General features: G+C 40.5%; 1 protein-coding gene and 1 pseudogene across 1 annotated transcript in view; one reads left to right on the top strand and one right to left on the bottom strand.

Moving 5' to 3' along the window:
• Positions 1-6,129, top strand: part of TAF1 (TATA-box binding protein associated factor 1) — an 80,371-nt gene extending 74,242 nt beyond the window's left edge. The window contains exons 36-38 of the mRNA XM_023765059.1: positions 1,195-1,351; positions 1,929-2,106; positions 4,244-6,129. Coding sequence (XP_023620827.1) covers positions 1,195-1,351; positions 1,929-2,106; positions 4,244-4,463 — 555 coding nt within the window. The 3' untranslated portion in view covers positions 4,464-6,129. The remainder of the gene's footprint in view (positions 1-1,194; positions 1,352-1,928; positions 2,107-4,243) is intronic.
• A 9,602-nt stretch (positions 6,130-15,731) lies between these two features.
• On the bottom strand, positions 15,732-16,263 carry LOC102436302 (annotated as a pseudogene).
• Between the last annotated feature and the right edge of the window lie 4,138 nt (positions 16,264-20,401).

The raw sequence follows: 20,401 nt of genomic DNA, 5'->3' as shown, positions 1-20,401 counted from the left end.
GGAAGGCACAAGTGTGAAAAGTATATGATACATCAGAGCAACCTGACAGGTGACTAAAAAGAACAGCTGTATTCAGAGACAGAGTTCAAAATAATTGCTCTGCTACTCTACTGTATGTATGCTATAATCTAAATTAAAATTATTTATGAAATTAGATTAAAATTTTTAAATTGGCTGTTTCTAGTGGTATCAGAAGATACTTCTTTATTTTTATTAATTTTTAAAAATCTTAACCTGAGAATATTTTTTTTTCATTGAGCTTTAGGGAGGGAGGAGGGTGAGAGAAAAAAGAAATCAACGTGAGAGACACATTAATTGGTTGCCTCCCGCTTAACCGAGGTCGGGGATAAAACCTGCAACTGAGGTACTTGCCCTTGACCAAGAATCAAACCAGAGACCCTTCTGTCCGTGGGCCAGTACCCTAACCACTCTGGCCAGGGCAGAAGATACTTCTGATCTGAAGCCAGAAATCCTATCAGCTTATCTCAGTCAGGGTTCTACTGGAGAGTGCAAAACACAAAAGGATTTTTTTCTATCTCAAAATGTTCAACTCAAGCTAAGGAAAGTTTGGATTAGAATGGAAGAGGCTCCTTTTGATAATGTAGTAAGAGTAGACCAAGGACCTTCCTGTTCTTTGGGTTTTTTACCCTTTGGGTGATTTCCAAAGAATGAATGGGAGAAAATGCATATGTCTTGAGCTGTGTTAACAGCCCCCACTAGCTGTGGGGTTGGCTAGGATATCAGGGAGGAGCATCCATCCAGAGTGAGAGCCCTCATTAACTCCTCCTACAGGCACGTCCCTCAATGATGTGCTATTTGTGTTCCTTACTCAGATGCGCCAGGGCCGAGGTAGGCTGGGCGAGGAAGACTCTGATGTAGATATTGAAGGGTATGATGATGATGAGGAGGAGGATGGGAAACCTAAGACTCCAGCCCCAGTGAGTATGCTTATAGAAAGCTATGGTTGCATTATACCTTTATATGCTAGGAGCCCAACCAGAGGGCAGGCCAAATCCCAAGGCGATATCAGAGAGTCTCCATAGTGAGTCCCAGTCTGACTTTAATCCTTGGAACCAGCTAAACAAGTCTAGCTACTAAAATTACTTGATTTCTTATGAGGCAGCTAGGGGGGCTGGTGGCGTCTGGTCTCTTGAGTGATTGATTGGATTTTGACCCCCAACTGGTCCTGTTCAGGAAGGGGAAGATGCAGATGGTGATCTTGCAGATGAAGAGGAAGGAACTGTGCAACAGCCTCAAGCCAGTGTCCTGTATGAGGATTTGCTTATGTCTGAAGGAGAAGATGATGAGGAAGATGCTGGCAGTGATGAAGAAGGAGATAATCCTTTCTCTGGTAAGTCTTGCTCCTTTGCTTCTGTAACTGGGTAGCTCACCATAGCACCCTCAGGACTGGATAGGAAGCTCTTGGCCACATACGCTCTTTTAATGAAGTTCTACTAATACTAGTAGACCTCAGAGTACAGAGCACTCAGTGGTAGGCTGATCAAATTCATTAGCCTTAGAGGAAGTGAGGAAATAAAACACAGGAGATACAAAAGTTGACAGTGCCTAAGTAGCACCTTTTATTTGAATACTTGATAAAAACAGAAAAGAAGTGTTATATGTAGCAATAGGGAAGTAAAATTAAGAAAAAAGATCCTGTTTTGAGATGTTTTGTGGGTCAGTGGCAATGGCAAGAGAAAAGTATAGGAGAAAAGATAGGAGAAAAACAGATAGATTGAACTGAGATGGAAAAGAAAAAACGGTTATTTGGATTCAGTTTCTAAACTACAGATCTTGCCATTGTTGACCCTAAGTGACGTGAGAAGTCCAGGCAAGATACCTATATAGATGTGTGGGGTAACTAGTTTTGGAAGACCAAGCCAAAGATGTTAATTCTGTCAAGCTTACCTCAGAATCTCTTTTCACAGCTATCCAACTGAGTGAAAGTGGAAGTGACTCTGATGTGGGATCTGGTGGGATAATACCCAAACAGCCCCGAATGCTTCAGGAGAACACAAGGATGGGCATGGAAAATGAAGAAAGCATGATGTCCTATGAGGGAGACAGTGGGGAGGCTTCTCATGGTTTGGAGGATAGCAACATCAGGTAATCGACAGCAACATCCTACAGGGCTGTGGCATCAGTGCCCAGCTATGATGTCAAAGGGCCCAGCATCAGATTACTTTCATCCATCAAACATTTCCTGAGCGCCTACAAGGGCCAGGCACTGTGGTAGGCCCTTGGGAATACACAGAGGAACAAGATTTATCCTGCCCTTGAGGAGCTCACAGTCTAGTGGAAGAGACTAATACAAACAAAATCATTACAAATACAATGTGATAAGTGCTACAGCATAATTTAAGTACGAAGTGTCAAATCACCAGTGAGGAGGAGGTGTTTCACCCTGCTTGGGAGTAAACAGGGAAAGTTTCACAGACAGGGAACATTTGAACTGGGCCTTACAAGATGAATAATAGTCTACTAAGTAGATAAGTCGCAGCAGGTGAGGAGATCCTTAGTGATGTAACAATATGTTCAAAGGCACAGAAATGTAACAAAGTATGTTCCAGAGTGAAGGGAGATTGTTGGGCGATATGGCTCTAAAGGTAGCAACGCTTTATATTGCAGAAGACCTTAAATGGCATGCTAAAACATTTGGATTTGAGGTAATGGGAATCATTTATAGAAAAGGAAGTAACATCAAATTTGTGTATTAAATAACTATGAAAACGATAAGGATCTCAACTGGGATCTGTTAGGGAGGAGAAAGGGACATATTCAAGAGCTATTTACAGGGTAGATGGACTGGATTTAGGAGATCAGGTAAAAAATGAATGGGAATGTCAATGAGATGGGAAAGGGGAAGAACAGGCATAAGGTGGGATGGGAAAGGAGGAAAAAATGAATTTGTGTTTGGACATGTTGGATTTAAGGTACGTACATATGATACATCTAGCCAGAGGTAGCCAGGAAGCAGTTAGAGTCTTAATTTATTCATTTAGCAAATATTTATCACAAGTACAAAAGTCACTATGATATGGTCCCTTCCTCTGTGGAGTTCATGGGGAACCTAAAACAGGTCAACAGATGACTGACCGGTCACAGTGTAACATGAAAAGTGCTGTGATAGGCAACCACAGGATTTTTCTGGGGCTTGGATAGGAGTGGGATAGGGGAGCTGGTTAGAGAAGGAAACAGCTGAATCAGAAATAAAAATTTTGAAAGTATGCATCCATTTTGGCCCCAAAATTTCATGTCTAGGAAATGCTAAGGGAATAATAAAACACCATCAGAATGTTTGTACAAGGATGTTTATCACAGCATTGTTTCTAATAGTGGGAAAATTAGAGACAGCTTAAATGTCTTAGTGAGAGACTGTTAAATAAATTATGTCACAGCCATACAGTGGAATACCTTGCATCTATAAAAATGATTCTGTAGATGTATGTTTATAAAGATGTTCATTATAATCATTAGTGAAAAAAGCAGATTCCTAAAGAGTATATAGAGTATTCTAATTTTGTAAATAAAAAATGTTTAAACATTTAAGTGAAGTGCATAGAAAAAAAATTGGAAGATCGTATATACCAAAATATTACCTCTGGGTAGTGGAGTTATTGGTGATTTTTTCTTCTTTTTTTCTGGTTATATAATCTGATTTTTTTAAACCAATGAACGTGCGTTATTTATGTGATTTTTTAAAGTAAAATTAAGAATAAACAAACAAACAAAAAATAAAGCACACTCTGGCAGAAGTGTGATTAATTGAAGGAGAGTAAGACTAGAGGCATGAAGACTGATTTCAGTGGTGATGGCCAGAGATAACAAAGGATTAAGGCAAGGCATGCAGAGTAGGGATGGGAAGAAGGGGATAAAGACAAGATATATTGAAGAGGTAGAATCTTTAGGACTGTTGATTAATTGGAAATGTAGATAAGTAAAGCAATAAGTGGTAGATGAAACTATGAGGCTATCAGAGCATTTGTGGTCACATAAGCTGGCAGTGTGTTGTTCGAGCATAGGAGAGTTTCTTTCATTCAGCTTCTTGTGTATATGCAGTTGGCAAGTTGACGTTTTTGAACAGGATCACTTTTCTCTTAGGGACCTGTAGAACAGTCCAGAACTAGTCACTTTAGTGTCCAGGGGAGGTGAGATGGGCTGATCCCTTGGTAGCACCAAAAACGGGACTGGTCAGCTAGAGGATGATGCCCGAGCTTGAGAGATGACATGTTTCTCTTCTCAGTTATGGGAGCTATGAGGAGCCTGATCCCAAGTCGAACACCCAAGACACAAGCTTCAGCAGCATCGGTGGGTATGAGGTATCAGAGGAGGAAGAAGATGAGGAGGAAGAGCAACGCTCTGGGCCGAGCGTGCTATGCCAGGTCCACCTGTCAGAGGACGAGGAGGACAGTGAGGATTTCCACTCCATTGCTGGGGACAGTGACTTGGACTCTGATGAATGAGGCTTCCTTTGGGCCTCCTTGGTCAGCCTTCCCTGTTCTCCAGTCTAGATGATTTAATTTGTTTATATTTGTACAGTGTCTGATCCTGAAATCACCAGATTAATTAACACCTTAGCCTTTAAAAAATAGTAAGTAAATAATAATGAACTAATCGCCTCTCCTGATCTTCCTGGGGCAATGTCACCCTTTGAATTAAAATCAAGCAACTCCCTTCCCCCTTACACTGATAAAAATAGAGCAATCTCCTCCTCCTTCAGTGCTTGCCTTTAACTTCATTAATTGCTCTTTGTATCATTTTTTCCCTGGGGAAGGAGGAGAAATTATGAAAGGACTAATAGCTTTTTGTTCTCTTGGTATATTAGAAATTTTCCAAGCATGGTATCATTTCAGTTTTCTAGCAGGCTGGAACAGGTGACAGCCCCCCTGCTGGGACAGGGAATTGGGTTCTTTCTGGTGGTCTCTATGCCACACTGAACACATAAACCTATTGAACAAACTGCCCATTATTTTATTATTTATTTGATTATGCAATGCCTTGTTCCTAAATGGGTTTGAGGCAAATGATTACAAATCTTTGAAACAGCCTGTTTGTCAGAAGTGATATGTTGCCATGTAAATGTGTTCTGTCCCCCACCCCCACGAGAAATGATAGGAAAATGGTAAGTTCCTTGGGGCAAAGACTGTGTCTTCTGTTTCTTTTCATGCTTAGGATATGGTTCTGTGCATAGTAGGTACTCAGTAAATGTTCCTAGAATCATAAAATTATCAACAGATTTGTTATTAAACATCTGCTTTATCATAAGCACTCTATCAGATCCTTGGGATGCAAAGCTAAATAAGACACATTCCTTTTACCCAAAGAGCTTACCATCAAGTTGGGGGAAGGGGAGGGAAATTCAAAACATGTTAATAAAGCATTACAGTTCTGTGAGAGAAGTGCAATTAAAGAGCTAGATATAAAGTATAGGAGAAAATAGAGGAGTGATCATGTCTGAAAAAGTCAGGGAAGTCTTCCTTGAGGTCATTTATAAGCTGATTGTTGAAGAATTAGTAGGAGCTTGCTAGATGGGAAAGTCCAGGCAGAATGTAACATGAAGTGAAAAGGCTGAAGTCTAGAAATGGCAGAGTGTGTTCCTAGTTTGTTTGTTTGTTTGTTTGTTTGTACCTGCCTTGTTCCAGAAAGGATTTAAGGTGGTTTAGTTCCAGTCCTTTAATGCTGGATTGGCTAGAGAGGAGACTGAAAGATGGGCAGTAAGCATATTGGGAGCTTTGATTTTGATGCTAATTAATATGAATTTTATAGGAATTGAGGAGCTCTAGTGGAGTGATATAATCAGGTTTGTGTTTTAGAAATTTTCTGTATATTGAATGAAGAAAGAAATTGAAGAATCATGTAACAAGTGTGATCCCATTTTTGTAAAAGACAAAATCATGTGTGTCATATTTATATGTGTTTATATATACTTGTGTGTGCAAAGGAAAGGGTCTAAAAGGATATTTGCTAAAATTGTTCACAGTGATAACCTCTGGGGAATGAGCTTGGAGGTGAGGGGGCTTATATGGTTGTATGTATGCTGGGTGGGGTACTGTGCTTTTATTTCTGTATTGTTTGAATTTTTTACAAGTATGTATTATTTTTGTAATAAAAATGTTTTTAAAAAATGAAGCAGTAGTGTGGAGAGTGGTTTGGAGGGGAGCAAATCTAGTTCAAGTAAGGAGTAATGGGGCCCAAACTAAGGCTTTGGCATTAAGATGGTAAGATCAGGATGAATTCGAGAGATCTTTAAGGGGTAGAATCAATAGAACTTGATAACCAATTAAATTAGCATTTGGGGGTGGAAGAAGACAAGGAATGTAAGGTGGCTTTTAGAATTTTGGTTTGGGAGAGTGAGTAGGTTCAGGGTATTCATACATTCATTCAAAATTTATCAACCTACCTATTTTTATCAAGCAGTCTGCTAGATGCTGATACAGAAATAAAATATAGTTTCTAATTGCAGAGAACTTAGATTTAGAATAAGAGGTAGATATGTAAATAAGTTGAATAAAAAGTGATCATTGCGATACATATTTACAAGGTTCTGTGGTGAGAGGAAGGAGTTACCAACTGCTTACGGAGTAAGAATGGGAAGTCTTCAAAAGGAGACCCTTGTGATGGATTATGAAGAATAGGAAGGAGGGAAGGGAAGAGGGCATTCTAGGCAGAGGGAACAGGACTTAGGGGCATGAAACTACATGGCCTATTCATGGGACAAGTAGTTTTGGATGGGTGGAATACAGAGAACATATGTAGCATAGTGATTACAAGGCTCAGGATCAAATCCTCATTTTAGATCACTCTGGCAGCAGTGTGAAAATGAGTGGACTGGGGAGTGATGCTGGAGGAGATATAACAGAAACTTAAAAATGGCTGAGGCATTGGCAGTAGGGGGAATGAGAAGTGCATCTTGGTGACCGATTGGATAATGGAAAGTAAACAGAATATAAGTTTCTGACTTAGGTGACTAGGTAAATAGTGGTGCCATTCTCTGAACAAGGTGAGGGTGGAAGGTAGGAGAAATAGCTAAGCCTGATTGGAAGCATGCAAGTTTAAAGTATCCTATGTAAGTATCCTATAAAAGGCCAATATGCAAATTGACCGAATGGCGGACCGACCAGTCGCTATGATGCACATTGACCACCAGGGGGCAGACGCTCAACACAGGAGCTGCCCCCTGGTGGTCAGTGTGCTCCCACAGGGGGAGCACCACACAGCCAGAAGCCCTGAGCCGGCTCATGGCTGGTGAGCACAGCAGTGATGGTGGGAGCCTCTCCCGCCTCCACTGCAGGCGGGTGGTAAGAAGTGAGGGGTCCCTGACTGTGAAAGCCCCGGACTGCGAGAGCGATGTCTGATGGCCAGCTTAGGCCTGATCCCCCGGACATCTCCCGAGGGCTCCTGGACTGCAAGAGGGCACACACCAGGCTGAGGGATCCCTCCCCGCCCCCCAGTGCATGAATCTGGTGCACTGAGCTTCTAGTGATAGGTATAAAATTTAGGGTTTGTGCAACCTTGGGAGTAGGTGAGATCACCCAGGATGCATGTGTAGAGTCAGAGGAGCATGGAGGACAGAATCCAGTAGAAGAATATTTATGGGTGGTAAGAAATGGAAGGAAAACCTGAAGAGTGCTATCTCTCAACCCAAGGAAGGAGTTTTAAAGCATAAAAAAGACAACGTATATTCCACAGAGCGGTGAAGTACAATGAATCCCAAGAGACAGCCTTTGGGTTTTGGTAACTAGGAAGTCCCTGGTGACTTTAGTTAGCAAAAGCCGCTGTAGAGTCGTAGTGAGACTGGAATCAACCAGAACAGGGTGAGGAACAGGTGGAAGATGAAGAAATGACAATAGAGATCATACTCTACTCTTTCAAGAAGCTAGGCTGTGAGGAATAAAAGAGGGAGAGTCTTAAGATGGAAGATAAATAAGCCTGCTTACATCAGCTTAGGATTGAACGCAATAGAGGAGAGGTTAGAAAAAAGCAAGGGAGGACAATTGTGGGAAAGACCTTTGTGAAAACAGGAGGGCATGTTAGTTACTATTCCCTCCTGTAGGAGAAGAGAACTTGCCCTGATATAGAGGAAAGGATGGAAGTAGTTATAGATCAGTGTGTAGATAAGGGAGATAGGAAGTCGAAGAAGTGCATAGTTCATAGCTTCAGTTTCCTTTGTGAAATAGGTAAGATCATCCTTGTGAGAAAAGTGAAAATGGGGTGGCAGCTTGAATACTGAGGGAGATAAAGAAAAACTGGAAACCAGCTAAATGTCCCTCAGTAACAGAGATGTTGAATTATGATACATCCATTCAGTAAAAAAAAAAAATATGCAACTATTATAAATCACGAGGAAAGTCTATATGAGCTAAAAGGGGGAGATTTTTTTTTTATTATATAGTTCCTGGAGTACAATGTGATCACTCCCAAAAGTAGTTATTATCCATCTCCATTCAATTGACCTCCTTCACCCCTTTGGCCTAACTCCCTTCCCCTTCGGTAACCACCAATCTGATCTTTGTATCTGTGAGTTTATTTTTGTTTTGTTCACTTTTTTAGATTCCTTATATAAGTGAAATCATAAATTATTTCTTTCTCTTTTTGACTTAATTCACTTAGCATTGTATCCTCAAAGATATTCTTGAAAAAATAAGTGATAGAATGGTAGGCAGCATTTAATTTCATTTCTTTGGGGGACAAAGATATAAATCCATGTTTGCATATTCACAGAAAAGATTTGCCAAGATGCAGTTCAAACTGTTAACACCTGTGAGGTAGAGTAGGTGGAGGGCTTGTTCTTTTCACTATAAACCCTTATATTAATGTTTAAGTTTCTTTTTTTAAATGGTCACTGAGGGAAATGGGAACTGGAGTTGATTAAGGATCTGTAAAAGGATTGTTGGGTGTTGAATGCACCAATGAGGTTAGAGACCATTAATTTAAAATGGTACCAATGTACTTTAGTACATGATTTTCTCCAGAGGTACTTAGCAACACAGTTGTCAGAGTGTAGAAACAGAAAAAGGTAATGCAGTTTGGGGTGAAGACCTGGATAAAAGAGACAGATTGGTGAATTTCCTTTCAATAACCATTTCTTTTTGTTAAAAAAATAATTCTTGCCGTGGCCGGTTTGGCTCAGTGGCTAGAGCGTCAGCCTGTGGACTGAAAGGTCCCGGGTTCGATTACGGTCAAGGGCATGTATCTTGGTTGCGGGCACATCCCCAGTGGGGAGTGTGCAGGAGGCGGCTGATTGAGGTTTCTCATCGATGTTTCTCTCTATCTCTCTCCCTTCCTCTCTGTAAAAAATCAATAAAATATATTTAAAAAAATAATTCTTTATTGTTGAAAGTATTACATATGTCCCCCTTTTTCCCCCATTGACCTTCAGCCCACCCCCACACCCGCCCTTGGCTCTCACCGCCCCATTGTCTGTGGCTATTGGCTATGCATATATGCATACAAGATCCTTGGTTGATTACTTCCCACCCACCCCACCCTCCCCAGACTTCCCTCTGAGATTCCACACGCTGTTCCATACTTCCATGTCTCTGGATCCGCTCCATTCATCAGTTTATTTTGTTACTTAGATTCCACATATGAGTGAGATCATGTGATACTTGTCTTTCTCTAACTGACTTACTTCACTTAACATGATACTCTCCAGGTCCCTCCACACTGTCTCAAAGGGTAAGAGATTCTTCTTTTTTTTATTGCTGCATAGTATTCCATGGTATAAATGTACCACAGAATTCTTATCCACTCATCTACTGATGGGCACTTGGGCTGTTTCCAGATCTTAGCTATTGTAAATAACGCTGCTATAAACATAGGGGTGCATATATTCTTTCTGATTGGTATTTCGGATTTCTTAGGATATATTCCTAAAAGTGGGATCACCAGGTCAAATGGGAGTTCCATATTTAATTTTTTGAGGATCCTCCATACTGTTTTCCATAATGGCTGCACCAGTCTGCATTCCTACCAGCAGTGTGCTAGCGTTCCCTTTCTCCACCTCCTTATCAGCACTTGTCATTTGTTGATTTGTTGATGGTAGCCATTCTGACAGGTGTGACATGATATCTCATTGTAATTTTAATTTTCATCTCTCTGATGATCAGTGACTTTGAACATTTTTTCATATGTCTCTTGGCCATCTGTATGTCCACTTGGAGAAGTGTCTATTTAGGTCCTTTGCCCATTTTTTAATTGGATTGTTTGTCTTCCTTTTGTTAAGTTGTATGAGTTCCTTATAGGTTTTGGATATTAACCCTTTATCAGATGTATCATTGCCAAATATGTTCTCTCATACAGTGGCCTCCCTTTTCGTTTTGTTGATGGTTTTCTTTGCTGTGCAGAAGGTTTTATTTGTATATAGTCCCATTTGTTTATTTTCTCCTTAGTTTCCTTTGCCCTAGGAAACCTGGTATTGTGATTCCTCCAACTTTGTTTTTCTTCCTCAAAATTGCAGCTATTTAGTGTCTTTTTGATTCCTTATACATTTTTGGAGTTTTTGTTCTAGATCTGTGAAATATGTTGTTGGTATTTTTTAAAATATATTTTTATTTATTTCAGAGAGGAATGGAGAGGGAGAGAGAGATAGAAACATCAATGATGAGAGAGAATCATTGATAGGCTGCCTCCTTCACACCCCCTACTGGGGATCGAGCCAACAACCCGGGCATGTGCCCTTGACCAGAATTGAACCTGGGACCTTTCAGTCCACAGGCCAACGCTCTATCCACTGAGCCAAACCGGCTAAGGTGCCGTTGGTATTTTAATAGGGTTTGCATCGAATCTGTAGATTGCCTTGGTTAGTATGGACATTTTAATGAGGTTGATTCTACCAATCCATGAACACGGTGTATTCTTCCACTTGTTTATATCTTCCTCTATCTCTTTTTTCAATGTCCTGTAGTTTTCCAAGTACAGGTCTTTTGCCTCCTTGATTAAGTTTAGTCCTAAGTATCTTAAATTTTTGTTGCAGTGGTAAAAGGGATTATTTGTTTAGTTTCTCTTTCTAAGAATTTATTGGTGTATAAAAAAAGCCATCGATTTTTGGGTGTTGACTTTGTATCCTGCTACATTGCCAAATTCATTTATTAAATCTAGTTTTTTGGTGGAGTCTTTAGGGTTTTCTATGTACAATATCATGTCATCTGCAAATAATGAGAGTTTTACTTCTTCCTTTCCGATTTAGATGCCTTTTATTTCTTCTTCTTGTCTGATAGCTGTGGCTAGGACTTCCAGTACTATGTTGAATAGGAGTGGTGAAAGTGGACATCCCTGTCTTGTTCCTGTTCTTAGGGGAAATGGTTTTAGTTTTTGCCCATTGAGTATGAAGTTGGTTGTAGGTTTGTCATATATGTCCTTTGTCATGTTGAGATATGCTCCCTCTATTTCCACTTTGATGGGAGTTTTTATCAAAAATGGGTGTTGGATTTTGTCTCCTGCTTTTTCTGAATCTATTGATATGATCATGTGATTTTTTTCTTTCAGTTTGTTTATGTGATGTATCACATTTATTGATTTGTGAATATTGTACCAGCCTTGCATCCCTGGAATAAATCCCACTTGGTCATGGTGTATGATCTTTTTAATATATTGCTGGGTCTGATTTTTAATATTTTGCTGAGGATTTTAGTATCTATGTTCATCAGGGATATTGGCCTGTAATTCTCTTTCTCTGTAGTGTCTTTATCTGGTTTTGGAATTAGGATAATGCTGGCCTCATAAAAAGTTTGGAAGTGTTACTCTCTCCTGGATTTTCTGAAATTGTTTGAGGAGTATAGGAGTTAGTTCTTCTTTGAATGTTTGGTAAAACTCCCTTGTGAAGCCATCGGGGCCTCGGCTTTTGTTTGTTGGGATTTTTTAAATTTTATTTTATTAATTGATTTTGAGAGAGAAGTTTTTTATTCCTTTCTTGATCTCGTTGGTAACCCATTCATTATTTAATAACATGCTATTTAGTCTCCATGTGTTTAACACGTTAAGCGCCAGGCCTGTTTTGTCTTCCTTTCCTTTTAGCCCATGATATCCGATTTCACCGATATGCTGGCGGCCGGAGGTCTGTGTAAGGTTGCAATAAGTCTGCATGTATATCTTCAGATATATTTCTTGTATGTATTTATCGCAATCTGTACTCTGTTTTCTTTTAGAAATGCTTTCTCTTCAGTCAGTTGTCTGTGGTTCGTGTTCCAGTGCAGTTTAAAATATTTTTTCTTTAACTGTAACAGTGACAATGTCAGTAGAAGAAACGTGTGAAAGCGATTCAAGTGAAATTAGTTTTTCTAAAAAATGTCGTAGAGTTGTTCTTATTTTCATCATCAGAGGATGAGGATGAAGATTTTGAAGAATGGCATGATCCAAGAGGTAATCAACCAAGGATTATGCCTTTCACCTATCCGTCTGGCTTTAGGATTGAAGACTTGAATGTAAAGTCATGGGCAACAGTAGAGAATTCTTATGAACTGTTTGTGCCTAATGAATTGTTTGAGGATATCGTCAAACAAACGAAGTTAAATGCGTCGCAAAAACTAGGGGTTGAAAACTCGCAGCGTTTGTGTAGGTGGACTGTGACAAACACAAATGAAATGAAAAGATTTTTTGGATTGATTCTATGGATGGGACTAGTTAGACTACCATTTTTATGTTTATATTGGTCCCATGATCCTGCATATATGCAAACTTTCCTGAAAAAAATGTCAAGAAATAGATTTGATATATTATTATGAATGCTGCATTTTTCAGACAATAGGGAGACAGAGGTTTCCAATCGTTTATGCAAAATACAACAACTAGTAGGTAACATGGAAATAAATTTCAAAAAACATTATGATCCATCTGAAGCTATATGTATTGATGAATCTTTGATACCATTTCGTGGCCGCATAATATTTAGGCAATATTTAAAACAAAAACGCCACAAATATGGTATTAAATTATTTAAGTTGTGTGCGGATCTGGGTACATGTATGTTTTTCATGTATATCCAGGGAAAATTTTAGAAAAAGAAAATACAACACCAACTAATGTAATGTCTCTTTGTTGAGATGTATTCAATAAGGGACACACATTGTACACAGACAACTGGTACACGAGTTTAGATTTAGCATATAAATTACTCGATAATACTCATTTAGTAGGAACATTACGTTCAAATTGATGGGGAAATCCTCATGAAGTAACATCAAAGAAATTAAAACGGGGAGAAATTATAGCAAAAGAGAACAAAAAAGGAATAACCATTTTAAAATGGAAAGATAAGCGGGACATCTTACTTCTTTCAACAAAACATACGTCAGAGATGGTGAATGTTGAAAATATATCAGGTCACTACTTGAAACCAAAAATTGTAGTGGATTATAATGCAGGAAAAGCAGCAGTTGATATATCTGATCAAATGAGTGCCTATAATAATCCGTTACGAAAATCCATGAAATGGTATAAAAAGCTAGCCTACTAAATACTGCTGTTCTCAATGCTCGTATTTTATTTAAAAATATTAGCAAGAAGAACATGAGTATCAGAATTTTGGGAGAAATTAGCTGTCCATCTAACAAATTGTCGGGATGAAGAAATTCCAAGTAGCAGTATTGTAAATATACCTCAAATATCTCGTCTCAAACTGCAACAAAAAACTGGAAGAGTGTCTAAAGTTCGAAGATATTGTAAAAAAATGCTACGAAGATAATGCAGCACGATTTGGACGAGATATTGCCAGAAAGTTGACAAAACAATTATAACATTCTGTGAAACCTGCACAGGACAATCATTTTTGTGTATACTGTGTTTTAATAATATTCATTGAAAATTTTTTTTTGTAACAAGCAATATTTAGGTACATTCTTTTATGATCTCCAAATTATTTAAAATTTATTAATAGAAGAATATAATTTTTTAAATTGTATATCGTCAGTTAACAGTGATTGATGCAGCCTGAACAAAAAGTATACTGTCTGTCACCAGTGACTGACGAGGTCCGGATGAAAAGTATAATGTCAGTCACCAGTGAGTGACATGGCACTTAACTTGTTAATATTTTGGGGTGTATTTACTGTAGTTGATTTCTAATTTCATTCCACTGTGATCTGAGAAGACACTTGTAATGATTTCAATCTTCTTGAACTTGTAGAGGCTTATTTTGTGGACTAACATGTGGTCTATCTTTGTGAATGATCCATGTGCACTTGAGAAGAATGTGGTGTCAGTGGGGTGAAATGTTCAATAAATGTAAATTAAATAAATACATCTGATCCACTATATCCTTTAGAGTCACTATTTCCTTGTTAAGTTTTTGTCTGGTAGATCTATCCAGTGAAGTCAGTGTGGTGTTAAAGTCTCCTACTGTGACTGTATTGTTGTCAATCTCTCCATTAAAGTCCTCTAGAAGTTTTTCTTTTTTTAATATATTTAGGTGCTTCTATATTGGGTACATATATGTTTACCAGGGTTATATCCTCATGTTGGATCGATCCCTTAATGTTATGTAGTAATCTTTGTTGTCTGTTTTGATGGCCTTCACTTTGAAGTCTATTTTGTCAGATATGAGTATTGCTACTCCAGCTTTTTCTTTTCTTTTCCATTTGCGTGGAAAATTTTTTCGCATCCCTTCACTCTCATCCTGTGTGTATCTTTTGTTTTGAGGTGAGTCTCTTGTAGACAGCATATAGTTGGGTCATGTTTTTGTATCCATTCAGTAACCCTATGTCTTTTAATGGGAGCATTTCATCCATTTACATTTAAGGTTATTATTGGTAGGTACTTATTTATTGCCATTTTAATTCTGTATGCCTTGGTTTCTCTCTCGGTTTCTTCTTCTCATTCCAGCAGTTCCTTTAACATTTCTTATAATGCTGGGTTGGTAGTGGTGCCCTCCTTTAGCCTTTTTTTTTGTCTGTGAAGCTCTTTATTTGACCATCTATTTTGAATTATAGCCTTGCTGAATATAGTCATCTTAGTTTCAGATCCTTGCTTTCATTCATTACCTTGAGTACTTCTTGCCATTCCCTTCTGGCCTGTAGGGTTTGATGAGAAATCAGGTGTCAGCCTTAAGGGAGCTCCTTTGTAGGTAACAGTTTGTTTTTCTCTTGCTGCCTTTAAGATTCTCTTTGTCTTTAATTTTTGGCATTTTAATTATGATGTGTCTGGGCGTGAGCCTGTTTGGGTTATTCTTGTTTGGGGTTCTCTGTGCTTCCTGGACTTGTGTGACATTTTCCTTTACCAGGTTAGGGAAGTTTTCTGCCATTATTTCTTCAAACACGTTCTCTATCCCTTTCTCCCTTTCTGCTTTTCTGGCACACCTGCTATTCTAATATTGTTATGTTTCACATTGTCTCACAGCACCCTTAAGCTGTCCCCCTGCTTTTTTTTTTTAGCATATTACACTTTTATTATTATAGATGCCCCATATAAATCAGTATTAAGAAAAGCAAAACTGTCCTAACCCAATAAAACCTGGATTTAGGAGCCAGAAACATATGCTGTGAATTTACTATCCCATGAAGACAGAGCATTTGGATAGTTCTCATTCTCAGAAATCCAAGGTGAGAGAAAAAAGATCAGTTTACATATATTCATACAAGGAATTTTACCTGTTGTGCAAAGAGAAGGTTATATGGCTACCCAACAGGTTCTGGGCTCCATTAAGACTGTCCACTTCACAACTCTAGCTCCAATTCTTAGAGATGAAGAGATCCAAAGGCCTATGATCATGGGCACTGGCGAGGCTACACACTCTTTGGCTCCAGTTAACTCCCTGGTGTCCGAGGTGTGTGGGAGCTGTGGATGCTTGCTTCCCGGTCCTGCCGCAGCCCACAAAGGAGCTGATTTAGAAGTGTAAGGCTGCTGTCTCTGCAAGGCAGGGGCAGGGGTGGGAGGCAGTTCCCTTTATACTCGATCACTGCCATCTTAGGCCGATCCTGCTGATTCCAATTTGGGATCTGCAGCACTCTCATGTAGCCCCCATTCTGACCTTGATAGATACCGAGGGGCCAGCACTTAAACAGCTTTGGGATCACGTCCTTCTCTGTGAGCCAGAAGTCAGCCATGTGCATGGCTCTTTCGTTGGTGTCTCCCAGCTTCCCATAATCGATGAACTTCTCGGCGTAACCCTTCATCTCGTCCACGTGCGCCCAGGACGCCTCGATGTGTTCGTGTCACACTAGTCCCGTCAGCAAGTTCCGCAACAGGTGGCTGCGGGACTCGGGACCGAGGCCCAGGCGGCGGAACACGCGGCCATGGGAGATGGCGGCGGCGACCGACAACCGCATCTTACCCGCTACTCACCAAACCCCCCTGTCCTCCTGCTTTTTAATTGTTTTTTCTTTTTGGTTCTCTGATGGAGTGATTTTTTTCAAACCTGTCTTCTAATTCACTGATTCAATCCTCAGCTTCCCCTTATCTGCTGTGTATTCCTTCTATTGTGTTCTTTATTTGTGCTATGTCAGTCTTTATTTCTGTTTTCATAGTTACTATATCTTTTCTCATGCTGTTGAACATCTTTACCATCATTACTCTGAACTCTATTTCGGATAAACTTTTTTTTATCTCCATTTCATTTATCTCTTCTGGAGAATTCTCTTGTTCTTCCATTTGGGGGTTGTTTCTTTGTCTTATTTTGGCTGCCTGTTTGGGTTTGTTACTATGTATTAGGGAGATCTGGTATGCCTCTCAATCTCTAGTGCAGGACAGTGTCAAACGCTGTTTGTAATTAGATCAGGCAAAGACTCAAAGCCTCCAGACACTGCCTCTGCCTACAGACTAATAGCATTCTGACTTGAATTCCCCAGGCAATTGTCCTCAGATGTGGTAAGAATGTTTTTTTCAACAGGGTGGTACAATTGCTTCTGTCTGAATCCTAATTGTTATTTTTAGTCTCTTAAGTGGCCTAGGAACTCTCCACCTTGGGGCAAGGTGTTTTCCAATAGGTGGGTCAGCTGCCTTCCCCCCAGGCAAGGTTGCCTGTATAGCAAATGTGTGTGTGGGAATGATGTCCTCAACTGCGTGAGAGAATGACTCAGCACAGGAAACCAGGGGTGTCTGCTTTCTAAGCTCTAACCCTAGAGCCCCCAATCCTGGCTTCTGCTCACACAGCTTCAGTCCAATCTTTCCTACCTCCTGGAGCACAGGGTGGGAGGCTCCACAGGGAATTTTGTGTGTTGGCCTTTTAAGAGGGTGCCTGGCCCTAAACAGTTTGGCTCAGTGGATAGAGCATCGGCCTGTGGACTGAAGGGTCCCAGGTTCGATTCTGGTCAAGGGCATGTACCTTGGTTGTGGGCACATCCCCAGTAGGGAGTGTGCAGGAGGCAGCTGATCGATGTTTCTCTCTCATCGATGTTTCTAACTCTCTATCCCTTTCCCCTCTTCTCTGTAAAAAAAAATCAATAAAATATATTTTTTTAAAAAGAGGGTGCCTGAATATCCAGCTCTCTCTCCCTGGCTGACAGCAACTCTTCTGTTTTTATTATTATTATTATTATTATTATTATTATTATTATTACTATTATTGATTTCAGAGGGAGAGAGGGATAGAAACATGAATGATGAGAGAGAGTCTTTGATTGGCTGCCTTCTGCACGCCCCCTACTGGGGGTCGAGCCTGCAACCCAGGCATGTCCCCTGACTGGGAATCGAACCATGACCTCCTGGTTCATAGTTTGATGCTCAACCACTGAGCCATGCTGGCCGGGCACCCTGTTGCTTTTCATAGCCTGAAGTTATGTGGGTAACCTTCTCAGTTCTGGTGCTCTCTACTGGGGGGCCCAGCTTGGGGATTAGAACCCAGAATTCTCAGTGGCAAACCCCCCCCCCCCACAGCTGAGGTATCTCTCCTAAACTTCAGTTGCTGTCTGTGAGCTTGACCAACCCTTTTGTGCCTGTGCCCCTCCTACCAGTCTCTAGGCTGTCTCCACTTTCGGTCCTTAGTTATCAGGGTTCTCTTCAGTGAGTCTTCCGTTGATTATTCAGGAAGTGTTTCTGTATTTTAGCTGTAATTCTAGTTTGTTCCTGGGAGCATGTCTGTGCAGCATCCACTTACTCTGGTGCCATTTTTTAATTTCTTCTCAATAACCATTTTGTGACTACTCTGTACCAAGCACTCTGCTGGCTGCTGTGAATACAGTGTTGGAGATAGACAGGTCCACACGAGTGCAATAAGTGAAATGGTAAATGCAATTTCCTGTAAAGGTACAGAGGAGGGCATGTACCCCCAAGTCTGGAACTACCGGAGACAGAACTTCTCAGAGATGACTAGTGTGAGTTAACCAGACAAAGAAGGCATTTAGTGGTAGGCAATAGGCATCATTCCAGGCAGAGAAAGGAGCATGTGAATAAATAGTTAGGGATGGTTAGAGCATGGTGCACATGGAAGGGGCTGGTGAAAGCTGAATCTAGAATTAATCAGGGTCCAGATCATGGAGAGCTTGGCAGTCTTTGCTAAAGAATTTGGACTTAATCCTAAAGGTTAATGGGATCTGTTGAAGGACTTGGGTGACTTCAGCAGCAGTTTGGAATATGGATTGTAGGCGAATAGGACTGGAGATGGTGTGGCAGTCAGTTAGGCAAGATGTGAGTCATTTGTAAGGCAAGAACAGTAGGCAGAGATTTGAGAGAATTTAGGAGGTAGACTCAACAAGTGATGGATCAAATGTGGGAGATAAATTTAAGTCAGTTATTCAATAAATATTAATTGAGCCTAGTGGGTACCAGGCATTATTCTAAATGCTCTGAATATAGCAGTGAATAAAACATAACCCCTTCCCTCAAAGAGCTAAGCATTTTAGTGGAATAGGTTGACAGTAAACAGGTAAGTAAGAGTGACAACTACTGTGAAGAAAAAAAGTGATGTGAGAGGGTACGGGGTAAGGGTACTAATGTAGTGGTCCAGGAAGCCCTTACTGAGTGGCTGTCACTGGCATAGAAATCATGCATGTATTACTGTGATAAAGTTAAAACATTTTTTAGAAATTTGAAAAGGCAAGCAATGAAAGAACCACAAAAAGTATTATTATTTTAAAATATATTTTTATTGATTTCAGAGAGGAAGGGAGAGAGAGATAGAAACATCAATGATGAGAGAATCATTGGCTTCCTCCTGCACACCCCACACTGGGGATCAAGCCCGCAACCCGGGCATGTGCCCTAACCGGGAATTGAGCCATGACCTCCTGGTTCACAGGTCAACGCTCAACCACTGAACCACACCAGCCAGGCCACAAATGGTACTTTAAAAGACTAGTCAGAGAAGTATGAGGAAACCAAGATACACTGTGTTTAGGGGTGCCAAAGGAGAATTACAAAGGAGGGAGTGGTCAGCAAGTACCAATACTTGCAGAAAGGTCATTCAGATAAGGGTTGACATTTGTCATTTGCACTTGGCAATTGGTGAGCATAATGAAAACAGTTTCTTTGGAACAGTGGGTGCAGCAATCAGATGGCAAGTGGATTGAAGAATTGAATGTGAGGAAATAGAAACAGCTTGATTTGATAACTAATAGCTATCATTCACTGTGTTGGCCTCTGCGGAGAGCTCTTCCAACTGACCTCATTTAATCTTGAACCATCTGAGATAGGTATTATTATTCCCCTTTTACAGATGAGGAAACTTGTTCAGCGGCACAAAGAGAGGGATTATTAGACTTGGAGTAGAGAAGGACCACCTTTAAATTAAGACCAAAAAAATGGGTATTGGATATATATAAGCAGTAGGAAGGGGCAAACCATGCCTCTGGACACTATAGATCCTAATAAAGAGTTTTGTCTTTATCCTAAAAGTAGTGGGAAACTTCACTGGGAGTGGAACAGCTTGAGAAGGTAATCTTAGGTTTGTGTTTTCAAAATGTTGGCTTTCTTTCCACATCAGTGTAAAAAGAGCCATATTTTCCCTATTGTTAGTTTAAGCTTCTATTGCAATTCCAGGTTCTTGGGCATTGTAGTACAACTAGAGGTCCGATGCACAAAATTCATGCAAGGGGTTTGGCCCTTGCAGCCTTGGCTTCATCCGGAAGGATGTCTGGAAGGTTGTTTGGCTGTCCGGTTAATTAGCATATTACACTTTTATTGTCCTATATAATAAAAGACTAATATGCAAATCAACCAAACAGGGGAACGACTGGTTGCTATGACACTCACTGACCACCGGGGGCAGACACACAATGCAGGAGCTGCCCCTGGTGGTCAGTGCACTCCAATAAAGGGAGCACCACTCAGCCAGAAGCCGGGCTCATGGCTGGCAAGTGCAGCGGTGGTGGGAGCCTCTCCCGCCTCCACACAGCGCTAAGGATGTCCGACTGATGGCTTAGGCCCGTTCCGAGGGGAGCAGGCCTAAGCCGTCAGTCGAACATCCCCCAAGGGCTCCCGGACTGTGAGAGGGCGCAGGCCAGGCTGAAGGACCCCGCCCCCCCCCAAGTGCATG

The sequence above is a fragment of the Myotis lucifugus genome, unplaced genomic scaffold (assembly GCF_000147115.1).
Source record: "Myotis lucifugus unplaced genomic scaffold, Myoluc2.0 scaffold_4, whole genome shotgun sequence".
Taxonomy (NCBI): Eukaryota; Metazoa; Chordata; class Mammalia; order Chiroptera; family Vespertilionidae; genus Myotis; species Myotis lucifugus.
Note: the sequence above shows the minus strand (reverse complement) of the source record. Positions and strands in the feature narration are given on the sequence as shown.